The sequence below is a fragment of the Miscanthus floridulus genome, chromosome 8 (assembly GCF_019320115.1).
Source record: "Miscanthus floridulus cultivar M001 chromosome 8, ASM1932011v1, whole genome shotgun sequence".
NCBI lineage: Eukaryota > Viridiplantae > Streptophyta > Magnoliopsida > Poales > Poaceae > Miscanthus > Miscanthus floridulus.
The window spans coordinates 55,336,630-55,357,167 of NC_089587.1; the positions used below are offsets into that span (position 1 = coordinate 55,336,630).

General features: G+C 47.2%; 1 protein-coding gene, 1 long non-coding RNA gene and 1 pseudogene across 2 annotated transcripts; 1 reads left to right on the forward strand and 2 right to left on the reverse strand.

Moving 5' to 3' along the window:
* Positions 1 to 2,717: 2,717 nt before the first annotated feature.
* LOC136472108 (uncharacterized) lies at positions 2,718 to 5,228 on the reverse strand. The gene is made up of 2 exons (XR_010762268.1): positions 4,734 to 5,228; positions 2,718 to 4,355 (listed from the first exon to the last, which is right to left on the reverse strand). It is a non-coding gene; the product is annotated as an uncharacterized lncRNA (long non-coding RNA).
* Positions 5,229 to 6,428: 1,200 nt separating this feature from the next.
* Positions 6,429 to 7,031, forward strand: LOC136472109 (probable metal-nicotianamine transporter YSL12). The gene has a single exon (XM_066469837.1). It carries the CDS (start codon positions 6,429 to 6,431, stop codon positions 6,948 to 6,950), a length of 522 nt encoding a protein of 173 aa, XP_066325934.1. The 3' UTR covers positions 6,951 to 7,031.
* Positions 7,032 to 17,027: 9,996 nt separating this feature from the next.
* On the reverse strand, positions 17,028 to 20,045 carry LOC136469095 (RNA polymerase sigma factor sigA-like; annotated as a pseudogene).
* Positions 20,046 to 20,538: the final 493 nt, after the last annotated feature.

The following is a 20,538-nucleotide window of genomic DNA, read 5'->3' on the forward strand; positions in this document are numbered from 1 at the left end:
AAAAAAGCAGCACTTGAGCTAGACGGTGAGAACGTGGAGTCACCTCTGTTAAAACTGAGGTTAAATGGATGCGACCTTTTCTTCCCCTCAAGTCCAAGGCAGCCTACATTTATGATCCGGAGATGGTTTGGAAAACTTGTTTCTTTGGATATTAGTAGATGTGATGCGCTCATCTACTGGCCTGAGGATGTGTTCCAAAGCTTGGTATCTTTGAAAAGTTTGGATGTTTCTGAGTGCCATAATCTAGTGGGGCCCGTACAGGTAAAAGCTGAGCCAGCACCAACAGCGAGTCGGGTCCTGCCACACCTAAACACTTATCTGTAAGCCATTGCCAAGACCTGACAGAGCTCTTTGTTCTTCCCCCATCTATCGCTAGTCTCAAAATTTGGTCCTGTGAAAAATTGAAGTTCACGTGGGAGGATACAGAATCAAAGAGTGTACATGTGGAGCAGCAATCGGCATCACGAACAAACCATTCTCTGCCTTGCCTGGAATAATCCATAGGTGAACTGGATAACCTGGTAACACTCCCAAATCTACCACCGGCCCTCAAGACGTTATATATCTACTCGTGTAAGGAGCTTTGTTCTGTGTCAGGACAGCTGGATGTGCTTGAGCATTTGTACATTTTTTGTTGCAATAAGTTGCAGTTGCTGGATTCCCTGGGACACCTGCCATCGTTAGAAAGCCTCAGTCTTTACAGGTGTAAAAGTTTGACCTCCGTACCAGGTGCTATTGGAAGTTATTTAGCTCTGCGGAGACTTGTCATCAGATATTGCCCGGCCATTGGTACGGAGCCCCTTTACAAACGACACCGGCAGCGCCTTGACAACCTTGAAGAAAGGGACTTGTCACATGCTCATTCAAGCGATCCCCGTGAAGGTACATTCCAAGCCATTGTCCTTCAATATGCAGCCTGCCTTTTCTCTACCCCTCCCCTGTTTTTAGGTACATTTTATCATTTAAAGTTCAGTCAGACGATTTCAAGTTGTAGGCCGGTCTTATTTCCTCACATTCATGTGTGTCGTTTTTTGGGGTTGGCTAAGGATAATGAAAGAGTATAGGTGGTTGAGAGGGGCTATTGTAGCATCTCTGATGAGAGGCACACCACTTCAGAATATGTTTTTCTCCACTGATAGAGCTAGGAGATTATTCTAAATTGTCTATTACCAAGCCAATTAGTCAGCAAATGTGTGTACCTCTCTTGCAGCCTCCATTTCAGCCTTAGAACGAGCAGACTTCAGTGCATCTGTCTTTAACTATGGAGATTAGACAATCCGGCACCACAGAGTCCTTAAGAAAAAAAAAAGTGCCACATGGGAGCTCAGTTTGCCACGCGTTCCTGTTCATTTATGCTGAAATTTGGCTTATGCTGATACTTATGCTGAAATGTTGTGATAGGAAAACACAGTTCGTTCGCTGAAAAGTACTGCTGAAGTAGTGCAGCAGAACAGGTGGAGCTCAGTTTGCCACACGTTTGCCAGAAAAATGTGTGGACTTGGTCTTGACCAAACTCCAAGGTGTAAAAAATAGGCTTCATCCCCATAACTAGCTACACCCAGTAACTTGCAACTTCATTTCTCTATTTTGGATGCATTTCAGTATGGCAGTGTGAGTGAGCCCTGTTTTGTTTGAATGTTCTCCCTCCAATCCTCCTTTTAAGATACAATTATATTAGTACAAAAGTTTGGTATATATTTGTCTTGGATGCAACTAGTTCACAATGATACATTCTGACATCATTTTCCCATTGTCAGGGCCTAAACTGAAGAACCCAAAAACCTTGAAGGATGCTATTCCTCAACGCTGCTGGCGTTACCGGAACTGAAGTCCCAAATACAGATTTGTACATGTTACAAAAGGTTTGTGTGGCATTAAACAATGCAACCTGTATCCATCAAGTTGGGTTGGCTAAAGCATTTGTTTGGGGCTCTTCCTGTGCCTGTTGCTGATTGTGTGTGATGGTTCCCTTCCAGGAGTGATCCCAGGTATCAATGAAGTTGTCGATGAAAACATTGTCTGTTACTTGTTGAGGATAATCAGCATGACGTTTTAGACCTTTCAGATGCAAGACGTGACAAACTTAGCTTGGAAACCTTAATCTATTGAGAAGCGTACCCCAAGTTTCACAGAAGGTGAAGGTTAATCGAACCACACGCAAGTGTCATTACTCATAATCACTGTAAGACTTTGCTTGAACAAGTACTCATGTGTACAAGTGTCCACAGCTGTGTTGCACGGTTCTAAGGATATTCAGTTGTAAACTTGTAACTTTATTTTGAACTAGTATAGTGCCCGTGCTAACGCCACGGCTTAATTTCAGTGATGCACATGAAAACAACCAAATGACGAAATAATATCGTTATTATTAATTTATATAATCTTTTGAAACAATACAAAGTTAAATACCAAAATAAATAATTCACATGTATACATACTAATATCTATTATTTATATTGTCCAAACTTTCACATGTATAAAGCCATCTCAGAGGGGAATTTCATCTTAGATTGGAATTTGTCCCCAAAATTTCAAAACTCTAACATCAGCGGGGATTAGAAAACTCATGGCCCTGTCGCTATCATTACCACCGTCGTTGCCTTGTGTCAGACATACAAACTAAAACAACTAAATTATGAGCTGACAAAACTTAAATTTTTTCAAAGACAAAAAAAAATACCCATGCCTTGCTACATGAAAAATATTTCACAAACCGATAACCTCAAACTTTTTAGCCAACTTTTTCATTCCAATTCTTTCCTTTTTCAACAATTACATTGCAACTCCACTAAAACTTTGTAGCCAATTACATTGCCAAGCCCCTGACGATCTGCGGCGCCGCATCTTCCTCGCTCCCCACCTGTCGTACCAAGCACATGCAGAAATGCCCGAGATACAAGGAATTATTGCAGCATCCTCGCTGTCCAACGAGGTCGAATTGGAGGAAGGGACCTTTTGCATTGAACCTGGGAAAGTTGGATTGTTCAAGCTTATAGTATATTGCCCGTGCTAACGCTACGATGGCATCTAGAAAAAATGAATCATAAAACTATTCATAAAACTAAGCAATAAATCAACAGATGAAAGAAACATAAATTCACAAACTAATGAAATAAGACCATGCACTATTGTGCTACCTCTCGTGAAGACAAGCAATGAGTAAAATGAATCATCGTTGGGAATCCATTCCTTCCGATCCTCGTTTTTGTCTATCCTGGGTTGTTTGACCTATACATGACTTAAGTATGTTTGGGTCCTTCCATGGTCCCTTTCAGCCTTAAGGCAACCTCCGTATTTAGGACAGGTACAAATGCCACCAAGAAATTCCGGCAATTCCATGAGATTTTTTTTTACAAATAAAACAATAATCATAAGCATCCATTATTCTAGGATTTGTTTTCTTAATTACGTAGCATCATAAACATTTGGTATTCAGATTAACACAATATTCCAAGCAAGAAAGAAAAAACAGCAACATATCAAATTCGCGTGCAGTTACCATTATCAATTTTCTGTAGTCGGTGAATTAATTCGCGTGCAGTTTTGCTGAAATTTTTCAACCCCTATAAGGCATACATATCAAATTAGCTCTCATCAACTAAAAGTTTCATGAAGAGAAGCATCAGGAAAGACTAAATCTTCAGTGACATACCACGCCCTGGACATCCAGAATTGTCGTATTGGAATCAATGTGCCTTTTTGCAGCAAGAGAGCAAGCTGGAAATTTAATCAAGAAGCTCCTACTCCCTCCTCTACTGAAGCATATTAATATACAACCTCCAGCTCCTCTGAAGCTTAGGGGCTGTTTGGTTCCTTCCCCTCCTCCTAAAATTCTTGTCACATCGAGTGTTTAGACACATGCATAGAGTATTAAATATAGACTAATTACAAAACTAATTACATAATTTGCGACTAATTTACGAGACGAATCTTTTAAGCCTAATTAGTCTATGATTTGACAACATGGTGCTACAGTAAACATGTGCTAATGATAGATTAATTAGGCTTAAAAAATTCATCTCGGAAATTAGCCTCCATCTATATAATTAGTTTTGTAATTAATTTATATTTAATACTCCTTATTAGCCTCTAAACATTTGATGTGACATAAATTTTAGGAGCGCCTAAAAAACCAAACACCCCCTTATCATGCTAGCTAGTGAAGTGACAACACGACAACTTCCCAACAAAGTTCCCAACAAAGTGATTATTTGCAGCAATGAATCCAAGCATCCAGCTAAGGTTCCCGACTACATGGTTGTGTGTTTACAACCTTACTGCTAGCAGAAACACTCAGGCCTCCAACTCTTCCAACTTGTATAATAGTTTCATTCGTTTTTCCCATTTTCTGCAAACTATATCAAAGTTCAGTAGTGGCAATATATCAAAGTTCAGTAGTGGGGGTAAGTGTCCCAGGTACTGTGAGAAGACAGTGTGCAGACACTGATTGAATAGCAAAAACAAACTCAACTGGATTGGCCTTCCATCCTGCACAATACATAACAATACATACAATAGAAACTACGAATGTTTCATCAGTTAATTTCTCCTGCCAAAGCAACAAAAGATTCGGTCCACATCTTTAATTTTCAGTATCATGTTTAAGTAGTAATACAACCTGATTTTAGTCAAGAGAAGCTGAACTAACCTATTAGAAACACCGCACAGATGAAATCGCAGTATATATTATATTTTTAAATCATATTTCTGATAGGGGAAGGGAGAGTACGAACCACGGAACCAGTGCAATGCCCGCGGCTGTGGCTCCCAACCGCGAGCCGCTGCCAATGCGCGGCGGTGGCGGCGACCATCTCCACGGCCACACGCACTTGACCAACTGCATCCACCTACAGCACCACCACGCGCACGGCTCGTCCGAGTGGAGGCGCAGCCCGACGAGGTTCTCTGGCTTGGTGTCGGCCGCGCTGATGCAGGAAACCTCCACCCGCCGCCTCTCCGCCCACGGTGACCGCATCGAGTCGAGCATTGCCCTGTCGAAGGCGTGGACGGACTTGACGGCTGCCGCAGCACGGTGAGGAAGTGGGTGGCGTTGAGGCCGGAGAGGTGGAGGTCGTCTAGGGCCGCCATGGTGCGTCCCAGGTGGGCGCGCTCCTCCAGGCCCCGCGCGGCGCAGGGCTCGTCGGCCAGCGTCAATCGCGGCGGTAGCAATGGAAGGGCGATGGTGGACCGGAGGGTTGAAGGGGGAACGAAAAAGCAAGAGAACCGTCGTCTGCGCGCGTGGGTGGGGGTGGAGCGGTGAAGTGGGGGAGATCGGGGTCGGGAGATCGGCCATCGGATATGGTTGAGTAAGGAGAGGGAAGGAGTGAAAGTTAATTTGGTGTACGTTTTTAATGTTATTTTTTTTTATGTGTGTTTTGTGGGGTAGATGTAGTTTAGGTCGTGATTGTAGAGGTGGGATTTGTTTGGTGACTGTAGGATAATTTGAAGTGGTGTATTATAGGGGTAGAGATAGAGATAGAGATTATGGTTTTAAGGTTGTGTGCTATTGCTTAGGGCCCTAAAATTTTTCACCCTAAAGTGTCACATCGAATCTTGCGGCACATGCATGGAGTACTAAATGTAGACGAAAAAAAATTAATTGTACAGTTGGGTGAGAAATCGCGAGACGAAACTTTCGAACCTAATTAATCCATAATTAGACACTAATTGCCAAATACAAACGAACGTGCTACAGTGACCAAAACCAAAAATTTCCGCCATGTAAACGCGGCCTTATTATTGGCATGAACCAGTCTTTTATGAAATGAAACTGAAAGCATGAACTCAGAACTGAACTGATGATGCTAGCACATATCAACCGAGGTTATGCAGAATGATGCGGCCGTTCCCAACCGCACGTGCGCTTCACGTTGCCGTGGTGACCCCCTGTAGTCTTTGTTCTGTTGTTCATCATCAGGCTCTTTACCCAGTTGTAACTTTATTTGAGTTATGATTTCAAGTTTCTGCTATTGCCTATTGGCATATGACAGTCTTGTGCTTTCCTAAAAAAAAGAGTTAAATGCATCAGTGGTCCATCAACTTGCACTCTAGTTTCACTTAGGTTGATCAACTCTGAAAGTGGGTTTTTTGGTCCATAATCTTCGCTAGTGGTGCATTCCTAGCCCATACCTCTTTGTTTCAGTTTTTTAACCGACGTGGCTGTCCATCATAGCGTCCAGGTCGGATCAATAAGCATATGCTCGTCACGTGAGGGTGGAGGGCATTGGGTAAAATTGCAGGCAGCCATCTTCATCTTGGGCGCGTGGGCTGGCGCGTCCAACGGCGGCGTCCTCGTGGGGCTGGCCGCTTGCGGCGTGATGATGAGCATCGTGTCGACGACCACTGACCTGATGTAGGACTTCAAGACCGGGTACCTAACGCTGGCGTCGCCCAGGTCGATGTTCATCAGCCAGGTGATCGGCATGGCGATGGGCTGTGTCATCGCGCCCTGCGTCTTCCGGCTCTTCTACAAGGCCTTCACCGACATCGGCATCAGCGGCAGCGAGTACCCAGCGCCATACGCCATCGTGTACCGGAACATGGCCATCCTCGGCGTGGACGGCTTCTCGTCGCTCCCCAAGAACTGCCTCACCCTCTGCTACATCTTCTTCGCGGCGGCCATCGTCGTGAACCTGATTAGGGACCTGGTGCCGAAGAAGGTCGCCAGGTTCATCCCGCTGCCGATGGCCATGGCGATCCCGTTCTACATCGGGTCCTACTTCGCCATCGACATGTTTGTCGGCACCGTGATCCTCTTCGTGTGGCAGATGATCAGCAGGGCCAAAGCCGACGCCTTCGGACCTGCGGTTGCGTCAGGGCTGATCTGCGGCGATGGCATCTGGACCCTGCCGCAGTCCATTCTTGCGCTCGCCAAGGTGAAGCCGCCGATCTGCATGAAGTTCCTGTCCAGGTCGGTGAACGCCCAAGTGGACGGCTTCCTCGAAAATTAAGCTGTGAAAATTACGATCTGTCAGCAGTCAACATGAATCACAAGTGTATATTGTGTCGACGCACCATGCTGTAAAATGTAACGGGACGGGTAAATGTTGTTTCGTCACGATTTGCTTTTGCTGTACATGAGTAAGTACACTAGTCGTACAAGCGTCAACATTATGGTACCAACACCCAACAGCTATATGTTACCAGCGCCAGCCTAGTGCCCACCAGAATCCCGGAGCCTGATCGTGATGCAACTGGATTCCAACTGCCTTCCAATAAATACGCCGATTACCAAGCATCAACTGAGCCATCAAGAACCATTAGACAACCACCATGGCGACTGGCACCGCCGCCGCCAGCGCTTCCGGCGACCCTGCCGCCCACGCGGGAGCCGACGCCTTGGAGTCAGGCGCCAGCCTGCTGCGGCGACGCCACGCCGGCGGGCTTGCGGGCGCGGACGACGATGACGACGGGGGCGGCAATGCCGAGGAGGTGGTGGTGGCCTCGGTGGAGCAGGCGTTGGCGGACAAACCGTGCCGTCGTGGCAGGAGCAGCTGACGGTGCGCGCCTTCGTGGTGGGGTTCATCCTCGCCATCTTGTTCAACGTCATCGTAATGAAGCTGAATCTCACCACCGGCGTCATCCCCTCGCTCAACGTCTCCGCCAGCCTTCTCAGCTTCTTCCTCGTCCGCCTCTGGACGAAAGCAACCGAGAGCATGGGCTTGCTGAAGCAGCCTTTACGCGACAGGAGAAAACCGTCATCCAGACCTGCGTTGTCTCCGCCTATGGCCTCGCCTTTAGTGGTAAGCACCCCCCCCCCCCCCACCCACCCCACCCCCACACACCACCACACACACACCATTCTGGCACAAAAACTCTCGCCAAATCCAACCTGGGCGCCACGATGGACAACCACGTCGGTTAAAAAATTAAAACAAAGGGACATGGGCTAGGAATGCACCACTAACAAAGATTATAGACCCAAAAACTCACTTTCAGAGTTGATGGACTTAAGTGAAACTAGAGCACAAGTTGATGGACTACCCATGCATTTAACTTAAAAAAAATGACAGTCGAAACTGAAAACACGAGGCGCATGCGTTCTGCGTTCAGGACCCAGAGGCAAAGGTTGGGAAGGCGAACTGGAATGAAGGACAGGTGGAGCAGTAAAATACATGGCCTCCCGCTGAAGCTATATTACCACTAGCGTCAAACAACGAAGGAGGCATAAGATCCTGTAACACCTTAATAAGTTCGTCGTAATTATACTTGATAAATGGACACTTAACTGTCGGCAGCAAAGGATGAACCCTCAACTACGTACTGCAGGTACAGTCCACATGCACGATCGAGTTGCTTCTCTAACACTGTAATACATATATCATGCATGGGTCAGGTTGCTGAACCCATCATCCTGCAAGCATTTGCTTTTGATTCAACTAGAAGAGAAATGTTGTGGCCCAAATGCTGGATCACACAAATACGATATGCTCTTGCAGAGTTTGCATTGGTTAGAACTCAGAACTGATGCCGAAGTTTTGCAGAATCACATGCGCTTCACATTGCCGTGACGCTGTACATCATCCGGCTCTTTGCCCTCGTGGGCCTATTTTGTTGGGTGGATAAGGCCTAGCCAGGCGCCCAGGCATATGGAAATGCCACTTCAGAAGAGGCCTATTGGGCCGGTGGCCTCCGCAAGTAATTTCCTTTGTCTTCCCCACGGCCCCACCCAGTCCATGAGCCCAGCCTGCCCACTCCAAATCCGACAGACTCGTCGCCGGTGCTCGCCGAGAGATCTCCGCCAACCCCCGTCGCCGTGCTCCACGGCAACGGCCAACTCAGACGACAGCTAACCGGCGGCTTTCCGCTCCAGCGACCTCAGCATTGAGGCCTAGCCCACCTTGGGTAATTTTCTCCTCTTCTGTTTTACGATCTGGTTTAGCCTGATGCAGCCCGTACGCGTGTGTTTGTCTGAATCCGAACCCTAACGATGCAACTGCACTCGGAATAATAATAGTTGTACAGCAATGAGATGTTAATTTGGCTTTTGTTACATGAAAAGAAGCTTAGAAAAATGTTTACTAGCCTTGGCCAACAAGCCCTGTTCGCCTCTCTCTCTCTCTCTCAGGCCATGAACAGATTCGAGGCCACGCTTATCTCCGAGGGCCCTGTTCACGTCGTCGAAATACTGTTCCGGCTGATTTATTAGGAGAGAAAAACACTGTTCCGACTGAAAAGACAAGCCGAAATTATTTCGAAACAATTCCCTGTGAGTCATTATAAAAGATGCAATTTCCTCATCAGCCACGGATTTTTTCGACCCCTATACGCAACTGCTGTCAACTTTCGTGGCAACGATAGCTAACAGAAGTTAGAAAATAGGGTAAAGTATAATTTACACCCTCCAACTATCGCCAAAGTATAGATTTCATCATCGAACTTCAAAACCGGATAACTTTGGTCCTCCAACTCTTAAAAAAGTTTAACTTTCATCCTTCTCGGCGGTTTTGCGTATGAACAGTACTTTTGATATTTCCAGGAGGCGTCAAAATTTTATATTATTTTTTTAAGCATCTTAACGTCCTCAAATGAAAAAACTCAAAACTACAAAGTTGTAGATCTCATTGAGAGCTACAACTTTGGTATAAAAAGTATTTTCATTTAACTCCATACAAATAATATATTAGTGCTCTAATGCGGCAAGCACTAGTTGACGATTATTATGATGCTGAAATTTTATATTATTTTTTTGAGCATCTTACTGTCCTCAAATGGAAAAACTCAAAACTACAAAGTTATAGATCTCATCGAGGTTTACAATTTACATATAAAAATTATCTTCATCCGTCATCGTATTGAAGGGTTTTTTATTTTTTAAAATTAGAGTCTCATCACGCGACAATATATTTTGTCGCGTGATGAGACTATAAATTCAAAAAATAGAAAACCCTTCAATACGATAGCGGATGAAGATGATTTTTATATGTAAATTGTAGACCTCGATGAGATCTACAACTTTGTAGTTTTGAGTTTTTCCATTTGAGGACAGTAAGATGCTCGAAAAAATAATATAAAATTTCAGCACCATAATAATCGTCAACTAGCGCTTGCCGCATTAGAGCACTAATATATTATTTGTATGGAGTTAAATGAAAATACTTTTTATACCAAAGTTGTAGCTCTCAATGAGATCTACAACTTTGTAGTTTTGAGTTTTTTTTATTTGAGGACGTTAAGATGCTTAAAAAAATAATATAAAATTTCGGCGCATTCTGGAAATATCAAAAGTACTGTTCATACGCAAAACCGTCCAGAAGGATGAAAGTTGAACTTTTTCAAGAGTTGGAGGACCAAAGTTATCCGGTTTTGAAGTTCGAGGTTGAAATTTATACTTTGGCGATAGTTGGAGGGTGTAAATTATACTTTACCCTAGAAAATATCCCTTTTGCCCTCTTACAGGTGGGCTCCACGCGCCTTCTTCATCCTCTCCCTCTCCTAAGTGCACATTGCGATCTGCCCCGGTGGCCGCTGACAGCGCCATCTACTCCCACTGCCCACCATTGACTCCACGTCCCCGACATTGCCTCTCGCTCGCCCTCTCCACGTCACCGAACCCCACAATGTGCCCCCTCCTCTCCCGCTTCTTTTTTCGCCGTGGCGGCAGCAGCGGCATCCCCGCCGCCCACCCCGATCACCTCCCCTCCTCCGTGCTCTCTCCTCCGCCCCCTCCCCGGTACCCGCGGTGGGCGCGCTGCTGCCAGAGGACATCCACGCCATCTCCTCGCCTCTAATTCGTCCTCGCCGGTCATCTCCGCGGTGGCTGCGCTGCTCGGCTCAGCCGTCGGTGACGGGGACCTCCTCGAGGCATCCCGCCAGCGGGCTGTGGCCCACTCCGCCTCCTGTTCAAACGGGCCCCACCCACACAACCAGTCGACCACACGATAGTGGGACAGGTACTATTTTACTTGGCGAGCGGCCAGAAAATAGTGCGCACGCAGGCACGCCCCGCAGCCCCGGGCGCAAAGTTGGTGCTCCCCGAAGGATTCGTCTGATTGACTGCCGTGTGCCGTCGAGCCGGCTCGTTCGTCCTGAATGCCGATGCAGACATACATGATGGGGCGTGGGGGCCAGATGGCCTAGGCGCGTCGGACGGTCGGACAGCGGAGGCTCCGAGCCCACCGGCACCCGCAGGGCCGCACCGTACTGATCTGACGCTTATTTGACTGCCGGCACGCCGCCGCCGTGGTCGTCGCAGCGAAAAGCCACAGGAGAACAAGGATGTTCCGAGTTGCCGCATGTGAGAGTTGATGGGAAATTGAGAATAGTCTAGTCTGCATGGGTCCCTGACGCTAGATTGTCCTTTTTTTTTTTTGTGTGTGTGTGTGTGGTTGTGTTTGTTCAGTGCCTTGGAGTCAGGATTTGTTTCCCTCTGGCTCCGTGTTTGGATACCGTGGCCATTGAGCACAATGCAATAGGAGGGGAGGCGTTTTGCTGCGTCTGCATATACGGTGAGCCGGTGCCCGGTGGTGCCGGATGCAAAAGCAATTCCGTTGCGACACGAGGAGGTCAGGAGGACCAACACACGTCCGCTGTCCGACTGGCTGGCGAGAGTCGTCGGCATGCTGGCACTGGCAGTGATAGATATAGATACGGCCCATGCGGGGCGCCGCTGCTGCTTGGGAGTCGTCGGCGGTCGGTCAGGCGCGCTGGGACTGGGGTGAGCAATGACAGGAGAGAGGAAACTGTGACCGACCTGAACGGGCCAGCCTCTCTGGGCTGGGGCTGCTGGCTACGGGCACGCTGCCATCACGGCGCTCGCGGCTCGTGGGCGAGACATTCTTCGCGTACACCGGCCACAATGATTCCGTGAGAAAGCTAGAGCAGATAGCAAGCGCTTATAGCCTCGTCTACGCGCTACCAAAAGCAACAATGAGCCATGAGCCCGGCCATGACGTACGGTAGCTAGGACTAGGAGCAGGGTGTTCTGCCTGCCATGGACACACACTGTTGTTGCCCTGTCCTGTAAATCAGCGGTTTTCAATGCTCATCCTTCATCTCTTCAGCCTTGCTGTCTGACTGTAGAGATTGCATATATGACACGTCGTTCTGATGAGGTCACTATGTACTTCCCAGCTAGTCATTCAGTTAATACATACTTTTTTTTTTTATAACGGTCATTCAGTTAATATTGAGCTTCAATATCATTTTCCTATTATGTTAGCACCATTGTTTCCTCCAGATTTGCCAAGCATCCATAGTTGTGAAAATCAACAGTCACTGCACAAAAAGCTTGTAATTGTCCTTACATTGCAAGACTAGGAAGTAAAGAACAGACACTATCATAATTAATTAGACGCTTGTCAAAATGCATATATGGAATCAATCAACGCAACAATAATGCTTTTCTTCCTGCCAACTACAAGTTAATATTACAGAGAAACAAGGAGTTACGTTGCATATATTGTTTAAAAAAAATCAGTTTGTGTCCATGGCTATCGTTGTTTATAGCCATGCACAACTCGAGACTTTGCTTTGACGATGTCGTTCTCGGCGAACCATCGGTGTTTCAGAGCGTCGGCCGCCGATCGAGGCTAGGGGGCTCGAGCCCCCCAGCCCCCATAAAAATTTTAGCCATTAACAACAGGTTGGAGGGGCAGGAGTGCTCACGCTCTGTGCGCACGGGTTCATCCCATCCGGTCCGCCCGTCTGCGCGATAAACAATCTTAGTATTATACTAGACGTACCATGTAAAGTTCACTATGGCTACCGCTCCACCTGACGTCAGATGTGATGCCAAGCCCGTCGTGACGCTATCACGAAGTTACGTAAGAGTGTCACGTAGGGTTAGCCATGTTAAAAGCTACTCCCTCCGATCCGTTATACCAGGCGTGAGAAGCCAACTCCTAGATACCAAGATACATCCGTCTATCATGCATGCAACTGTATTAATTGGCACCTCCCTGTCTTGCCGCAATCGATTGCCGTCACTTCCAGCAGAAACAGCACCTCTGTCTTGCCGCAATCGATTGTCGTCACTTCCAGCAACAACAGCACTTCCCTCCCTGCCCTGCCGCAATCGATTGCCATCACTTCCAGCAGAAACATCACCTCCCTGCCCACCCTGCTGCAATCAAGGATGCCCGCGCGGGAGGACCCGGAGGCACCTGTGCCTCAGCGCAACTTCTTCAGGTAGGAGAAACATTCCCTGTTTGCACAGTGCCAGTGTGTTGGCGAGGTTGGGACGTAGCTATCTGTTGGGCACTCGGGTCTTATTTCAAGGTGAATCCAACGACGTAGTGCGTGGGGGGCATATGCCCTTAAGGGCATATTTAACTTTCTCGAATGAGGAGGCCAGGACGCAGGTCGCGAGGCTCGTCGCCATCAACCAGTGGATGAGGTTGGCATGCCAGATCCACTTCTTCTGGTCCAACGGCACCACGCTCGCCTTCATACGCAGCTAAGTCCAAGTTCTTGTTCTTCTGACCGTCATGCCATCTATATTATCTAGCTAGTTCTTTTGACCGTCATACAGTTATTAATTCACCCTCATGTCTCGTGTATAGTATAGGTCGGCAAAGAAAAGATGAATTCTTTGTTACTAGCTCTTCTATCCTATCCATTTATAAATTAATTCTAGATATAGGATGAACCAGCAGATCCATAGCTCCGGAATTGAGGTGACAGATTGGGGGAGAAATACAGTGGAAACAATCAAACAGAGTTGGTGTGAGTTTGTTACAACTTATATATTTTTTTTCGTCCAAAACTTTGTTACTTGGTTGGAGCCTTAGAGGATTTGTTGGAATCGCAGTCCTTTTGATCCTCAAAGGACAAAAGGCAGGGGGGAGATAAAAAGAGACCAGCATCAGCACCACCATATAAAGGAGGACCAGAACCAAAGCAGAGCGTAAGTGACTGTCGCCGGTGCTGCCGGAGCCGACTGGCATCGCCGTGCTCCACGGCGAGGACCAACTCGGACGACAGGGAAGCGGCGGGTTTCCACTCCAGCGAACTCGGCATAGTGGTCTGGCCCACCTTGGATATTTTTCTCCCCTTCTGTTTTACAATCTGTTTGACCTGATGCTGCCCGTGCGTGTGTCTTTGCCTGAATCCTCGATGGCATTCGCACTCGAAATAAAAGTTCTGGAGTCAGATTTATACCTCGACGGCGTTGGTTTGATGCATGAAAGAAAGTTACCGTTCGGCTCATGTGCAATAATGGCGTGTTAATTTGGTTTTGATACATGTAAAGAAGATTGGAAAAATGCATGTTTACTAGACTCTCGGCCCTTGTCCAGTCTCCATTCTCCTCTCTTTCACAGACCATGAGCACATTCGAAGATCGAAGCCAAGCTTACCTTACCTCCACTACACCATTCTATCTCGGCGCTGCATTCGCCAGACCGGTCGTCGTTCCTTGCCCGCTTTGTCTGGTACTCTGTTTGCATCAGGTTGGGGGTAGCTTCACCTCACCTTTTTTTTTAATAATGGTCTACCGATGCTTGAAGTTCCTCACCGAGTCGCATTTTAACTTTCCATTGCAGGCCATCCTCACCTATCCCATGTAACAGTGACAAAGAAAGAAATGATAACAAATAAGATTCATTATATGAGATTGATTGGTTTTTTTTTTCGGAAACACGCATTCACGTGAATTTCATTAAGCAGAAGTCAGAGTACCGAAAGAACGGCGTACACGATGCGACTATGGGAGAACCCATAGCGTAGGAAACAAAAACCATAGAGCAAGTGGTTTAGAACGAAAAACACAAGAGAAAGCAAGAAGAGCGGCAGGGGAAGGGCCCTCCACCACAACCTAGCTGACTGGTCCTGTAACTAAGGATAACGACGCAAAGGCTATCACCAAGGGAGATGAAACCACGGTGGCAAAGCATCCACCAGAAAGAACGCGGCAAAGCATCCGTGGGCTAGTAGCGACTACGGCGGCAAAGCATCCGCTTGGAATCCGCAAATGTTTAGTGCTGATAGACTTTGTCTTTTATGAGACTGATGACTTTTTTGTAAAACCAAACAACTTGCTCCCACTTCTCATCCTCCATTATCTGTTCAACAAGATGTGGTTTGCCCACTTCCCCTGAAACAGGTGTGCTCTGTTCTGTGTGTTCTTGGGAGCTGCAAGTGCGTGCGGCGAGTTGTTTCTTGTACAACCGTCGACCATGCTTCAGATACCTTATAAAAAATGTAGGTTTCTGACCCCATTCTGCTGCAAGCATTTGTTTGGGTCCAGCTAGAAATATTCAAGTCTTGCAGATTACAGTAATCATTGCTAAGCACATCAAAATAAGTTTTCCAGAGTATTCAGCGGCCTTAGAGCATCTCAAAGGATCTTTCTAGAACTCTGCTGGAGTTTTGCTCCGGTACACCTCCTAAAAATTCTGCACGCATCTTAAAATAACTTGATATTAATTAAAACTTTCTTGATTAATTAACCCATGGGTCTTGTATGGGCACGGCGGCCCGATCCATATCCACACTGAGTCCGGCCATGTCCACCCTCTCCGATTACTGTGGATCTGTTTTGCGTGTTTGTTCTTCCTCCAACCGGCGGCAGCAGGTGCGCCACGCAGAGAGCTGGCGGCATGGCGTGAGCGTTAAGCGCGCGGGTGGACTGGAGGCAAGTCAGCTCAGCGCCGCGGCAGGGCACGACGAGCTCCTACTGCCTGGCGGCTGCCAGCTTGATGAGCGCAGCCACAGCCCGCAGCACCATTTAGACCATCCTACTTTCAAGCCTAACCTAGGTAGACAATTGCAATTCTAATCCACGGACAATGATGAGGAGATCAAGCCTGGAAGCAAGCATGTGGAGAATTAGTGCTACGATTCATTCGTTAGACCATTATTCCTAGAGCAGTAGCAGGAGCTATTGCTATCAGTGTCAAGGAATGGAGCAGAGCCTTGTTGGCTGCCGCTGCCCTGCCCTGCCCCTGTCAAGACTCGAGAGGGTGCTCGAAATGGCGCCGTCCCAACCCGCGGAATGTGACCGCCGCTGTCCGTCCAAGACTGACGGTGGCGCACGCTGCACTGCAGTAGATGCCGTGGCGTTCAGCAGGCTGGCCGCCGCTCACGCGCAGAAAGCGCAAGCCCTGCCGCGGCGCGGCTTCCGCCTCTCCACTTGCCGCCGAACCCTGCTGCCGCCGCCTCTCGGCGTGCTGTTGTGCCCTGCCGTCGATTGGATGAAAAAACGAACAAGTGACATGGGTCGGGTTGCGAACTGGTATGGATAGGGCTGGGCCCATACAAGACCATGGGTTAATTATTTAAGAATGTTTTAATTAATATTAGATTACTTTAAGATGCGTGCAAACTTTTTTGAGCAAAACTCTCTTAGGGTTGCTCTTAGGGCCTATCAGACACGACAGCCCAAACTCAGGCATTAGCGGTTACAAAGGCCCAAGGCCCTAGCCTTGCTTTAGAGCAACCTACAAAAAGACTAGCCCAACCTTACGATCCAGTTGCTTCTGGTTGCTGACCTCATCAATCATCATCTTCAAGCATTTCCTTAATTGCACCACGCATACATTCTTGTAGAGCTTGCCTTGATCAGAACTCATGCTACTCGTCGACCAAAAGTTTTCCAGAATTTTAAGAGATTTTTTCTTGAGCTCTATGATTTCAAGTTTCTCACAGGTATTTGCAAATACCCCCATACTATTGCTATTTCAGACATGCAAAATCTTCTGGTTGATTTGTTGCAACTAGGATAGAAAGAAAATATTCAGGCCTAAATGAGGCATCACGTACATATTCTTGCAGAATTGCCTTGACCATACTCCGGCCATATATCATTATATCGACCAAGTTTTTCAGGATATTCAGAAATTTATCCTGGGATTTATTTGATTGCACATTTCAGATATAAATTTTGTAGGCACCATAATCTTGTAAGCATTTTTGCTTTCGTGTAACTGGAGAAGAATACAGATCCAGGACATAAATGTTGCTCTACTGATTAAGGCGCTAAATGATACATTGCATATACATATATTACAGAATTTATGAAGCTTCCCAAGAAAAAAAAAACAGCTTCTCTTTTTGTTGGGTCGCATTGATGATTGTGCAGCCATAGATATCTGAATCATCATGCCTATTAATTGTCACAAATGTACATGTATAGTATAGTTATCTGCAGAGTGAGTGGCAGTAAAGCCTTTTCAAGGATGACGTACAACCACTGCATTTGTGGAACCGACTCAAATGAAAAACATCTCATTCAATATTCCTCAAGCAATGCATCCAAATGTTTCCTCCTTGCAGCATGCTTCAGCTTCTCCATCGCAATGAGTCCTACTTGCCTCACACGCTCCCTCGACAACCCAAATCTGGAGAATATAATTTCCATGCCAGAATTAGAACATCAAAATCCAAATAAAAAAATCCCTGCAAATTCTCATGGTTGTGCTTAAGGTATGGGCAGACTGTGCATGCAATCCAACTTCAAACAGACTTGGTTATGAGCATAGCTACATGCACAGATAGATTGTTCTTTGTCAGTCCAGACAAGAAGACTGAATACTTACTGTCTGCTGATGTCCTCCCATGTATGGCACTGTTTTCCTAAGCCATGATATAATCGAATAATATCCCTCTCACGCTCGTTGAGAGTTAAATTTATAAGATTATTGACTTCCTCCTGGCATCAACAGAGTATTTATGTTAAAACAGATGTGGAAGTATCATAGAAGGAGAATCTTTAATTCGCTATTAGGTACGCCAGAAATAAAAGGACAAACTTGCAAAAACAGCAAAACAATGAAGTATTCCTTAGTGATTACTATGATAGGGCCATGTATCGTAACAAACAACAAATTGGAAGCTATAACAACTGTTTGATAGTAATGGGCATATCTCTGTCACAAGAAATTAGTATGCATTAGTATTCTCTTTGGAAGAACATCAGTGTGCATACCTTGAGATACCTTTCCTCAAATCCATGCCATGGATCATTTGCGACGTTTTGATCCTCTATATACTGAAAACATGAGGAAAAGAGGAATAATGCTAGTTTCTAGCATGGCCCAAGTCAAAAAGATGGAATGGTTCATAGAACTCTACTTACACTATGGAGTGTGTCCCCAGGTAGGCCGTTTAAGGAGGGGAACGCCTGTTGATCCAGTGAAAGAACCTTGTTCACAGCCTGCATATGTGAATGCTTTTGAGAATGGCAGAAATGTCAAAAGGCAAATTCAACCATGAAGATTAAGTTATTTTACCTCTGTAGCATTGTGCACTTTCTTTTCCGATATATTAAGCGACTCTGCTATGTTCTGAGGATTGCCAGAAAGGTCATAAAAGAACATCAGAATGTTTCAAAATTCCTTATTATTTAGGTTTAAGATTAATAGGAAATTAACTAAAAAATCAGCCATATCATCGAGATAATAAATCAGGAAATTGCATCTTGAAATACTATGCGGTTTGCTGGAACAGAAGTGGCCAAAACTTCATCAATATAGCCTCCTTACCTCTACTGTCGGAGCAATTCCTTGATCTTCCAACGCATACTTTGCACCACGAATTGCTATCAGCCTCTCATGCAAATAAGTAGGGAGCCTGAACGTTTTCGAGTTATCAGCCAATGCTCTTGAAACGCCCTGGTTACAAGCAAATGAATGGAAGGCTCAATTCAGCTATGATCTGATTAGGTCCAAATTGCTGCAGGACAAGAAAATCTGCTCTAACCTGACGAATCCACCAATACACATAGGTGGAAATCCTAAATCCCCTTGAGGCATCAAACTTTTCGATCCCACGGAGTAGCCCTATCAGACCACCCTGCAACATCAATGGACACATTACATTTCAACATTTCAGGTACAGTAATTTACAGTGTAACAAATAAACAGCTGGAATATCCAGATACAAGTTAAATGATCGAGCTTATGTCATCACCTGAATAAGGTCTGCCAACTCGACACCGAGGTTATCATACTTCTGGGCAATGGATATCACCAAACGGATGTTGCTCATTGTCAGCATCTCCCTCGCAAGAAACGACTCGCGCATCCTTGCACGCAGTTCAGGAGCTGATATCCGCAGTGATTGTGCCAGCTGCTTGTATGACGGCTCGTTACCCAGTTTCTCCTTCAGCCTGAACTCAAAATTGGGGACAACGGGGAATCAGCTAGGGAATTGGAATCCATTAGATACACTCAATCTTCAACATGCAACTTTGATCACAATTATGTTACATGAAAATTAAAAAAAACAATGAAAAGTTGTAATGTGTGCATACATTTCAGCCTATTGAGCATTTTAAGTGGTGATGTGTCATGTGTGTGACAATTATGTGTATCAATTTCCGACTCATTCATTGTTATATGTAGCTATATTAACAATGCAAACACTCTGGTTTTGGGAGATACGATGTCAACTTTCAAATGCTAATTACGTTGCAATTGATGGGCATGCATTTTGAATTGAAATGTTACTTTGATCTTTGGTGCTGAAGCCAGATGCCGTCCTTGATCTTCCTGGAGAGCTGGATGACCTGCTTGTGCGTGAGGAGGTCCTTACTGACGGTGCCCCGGAGGTAGATGCGGTTCCGGCTCTGCATCAGCTCCGGGCTGATGGTGACGTTCTTCCGGCCAGGTCCCCGCCGGCGGCCGCTCATCCGCCGCTGGCGCGCCGAGACGCCCGACCGCGCCACCACCACCGTGGCCTTGCTAAGCGTCTCGTCCACCTCGTCCTCCTCGTCCTCGGCGGAGGAGATGTCGTCCTCGAAGGGGAGCTCCCACTGCTTCTCGAGCATGGAGCGCTGCAGCAGCACGATGGCCTCGAGCGAGGACTCGAACTCGAACTCCGTGTCCAGCTCCGGCGCCGGGTCCGCGGGTGGAGGCGGCAGTGGCAGCGGCGGGGCGAGCGCGGGAGCGGAGTGGTTCCTGAGCGCCCGGATGGCGTGCGCTGCGCGCGTGGCCGGCGGGGGAGGAGGAGGAGGAGGCGCGGTGCGCGACGACGGTGAGCTTGGGCGCGGCGGGCGCGAACTGCAGCGACGGGTGCGCGTCCTGGGGCGCGAGGTCGGTGGAGCCGAATGAGGTGGCGAGCAGGCGGTTGCCGGCGCTCAGACCGATCACCGCCGGCGTCGGCGGTCATGGCGTCCCCTTCACCTGCGCACGCCGCGGCCGTGCGTGAGTAACTGAGTACGTATGTATGCACACATGACACACCTACCGAAACTCCGAAAGTGATAGAAACAACCCGCGCAGGCGAGGCGAGCGAGCGAACGCCGGACTTGTACCGTACCTCGGTACCTGCGCGACCGAGGCGGCGGAGGCAGCAACGCGAATGACGAGGAAGAGCCGGCGGCACGGGACAGCAAGCAGCAGAAGTGCGTGCAGTAGCAAGCGGGCGGAGACGGCAGCGAGGAACAACTGAACTGAGCTTACTGGCCTCAGTGGAGGAATCAAAGAAGACAAGTGGAGGCAGGGAAGCTATGGCCACCACACGCCCGCCGGGAGAGAGACGGAGACTGACGAGGCGAGGAGAGAGAGAGGGAGGCGCTTGCTGGTCCGCTAGTGTTTTACTACGAGCAGGCGGGCTACTGACGGAGGTGTTACCGCGCGCGCGCGGCATGGAGGTGGG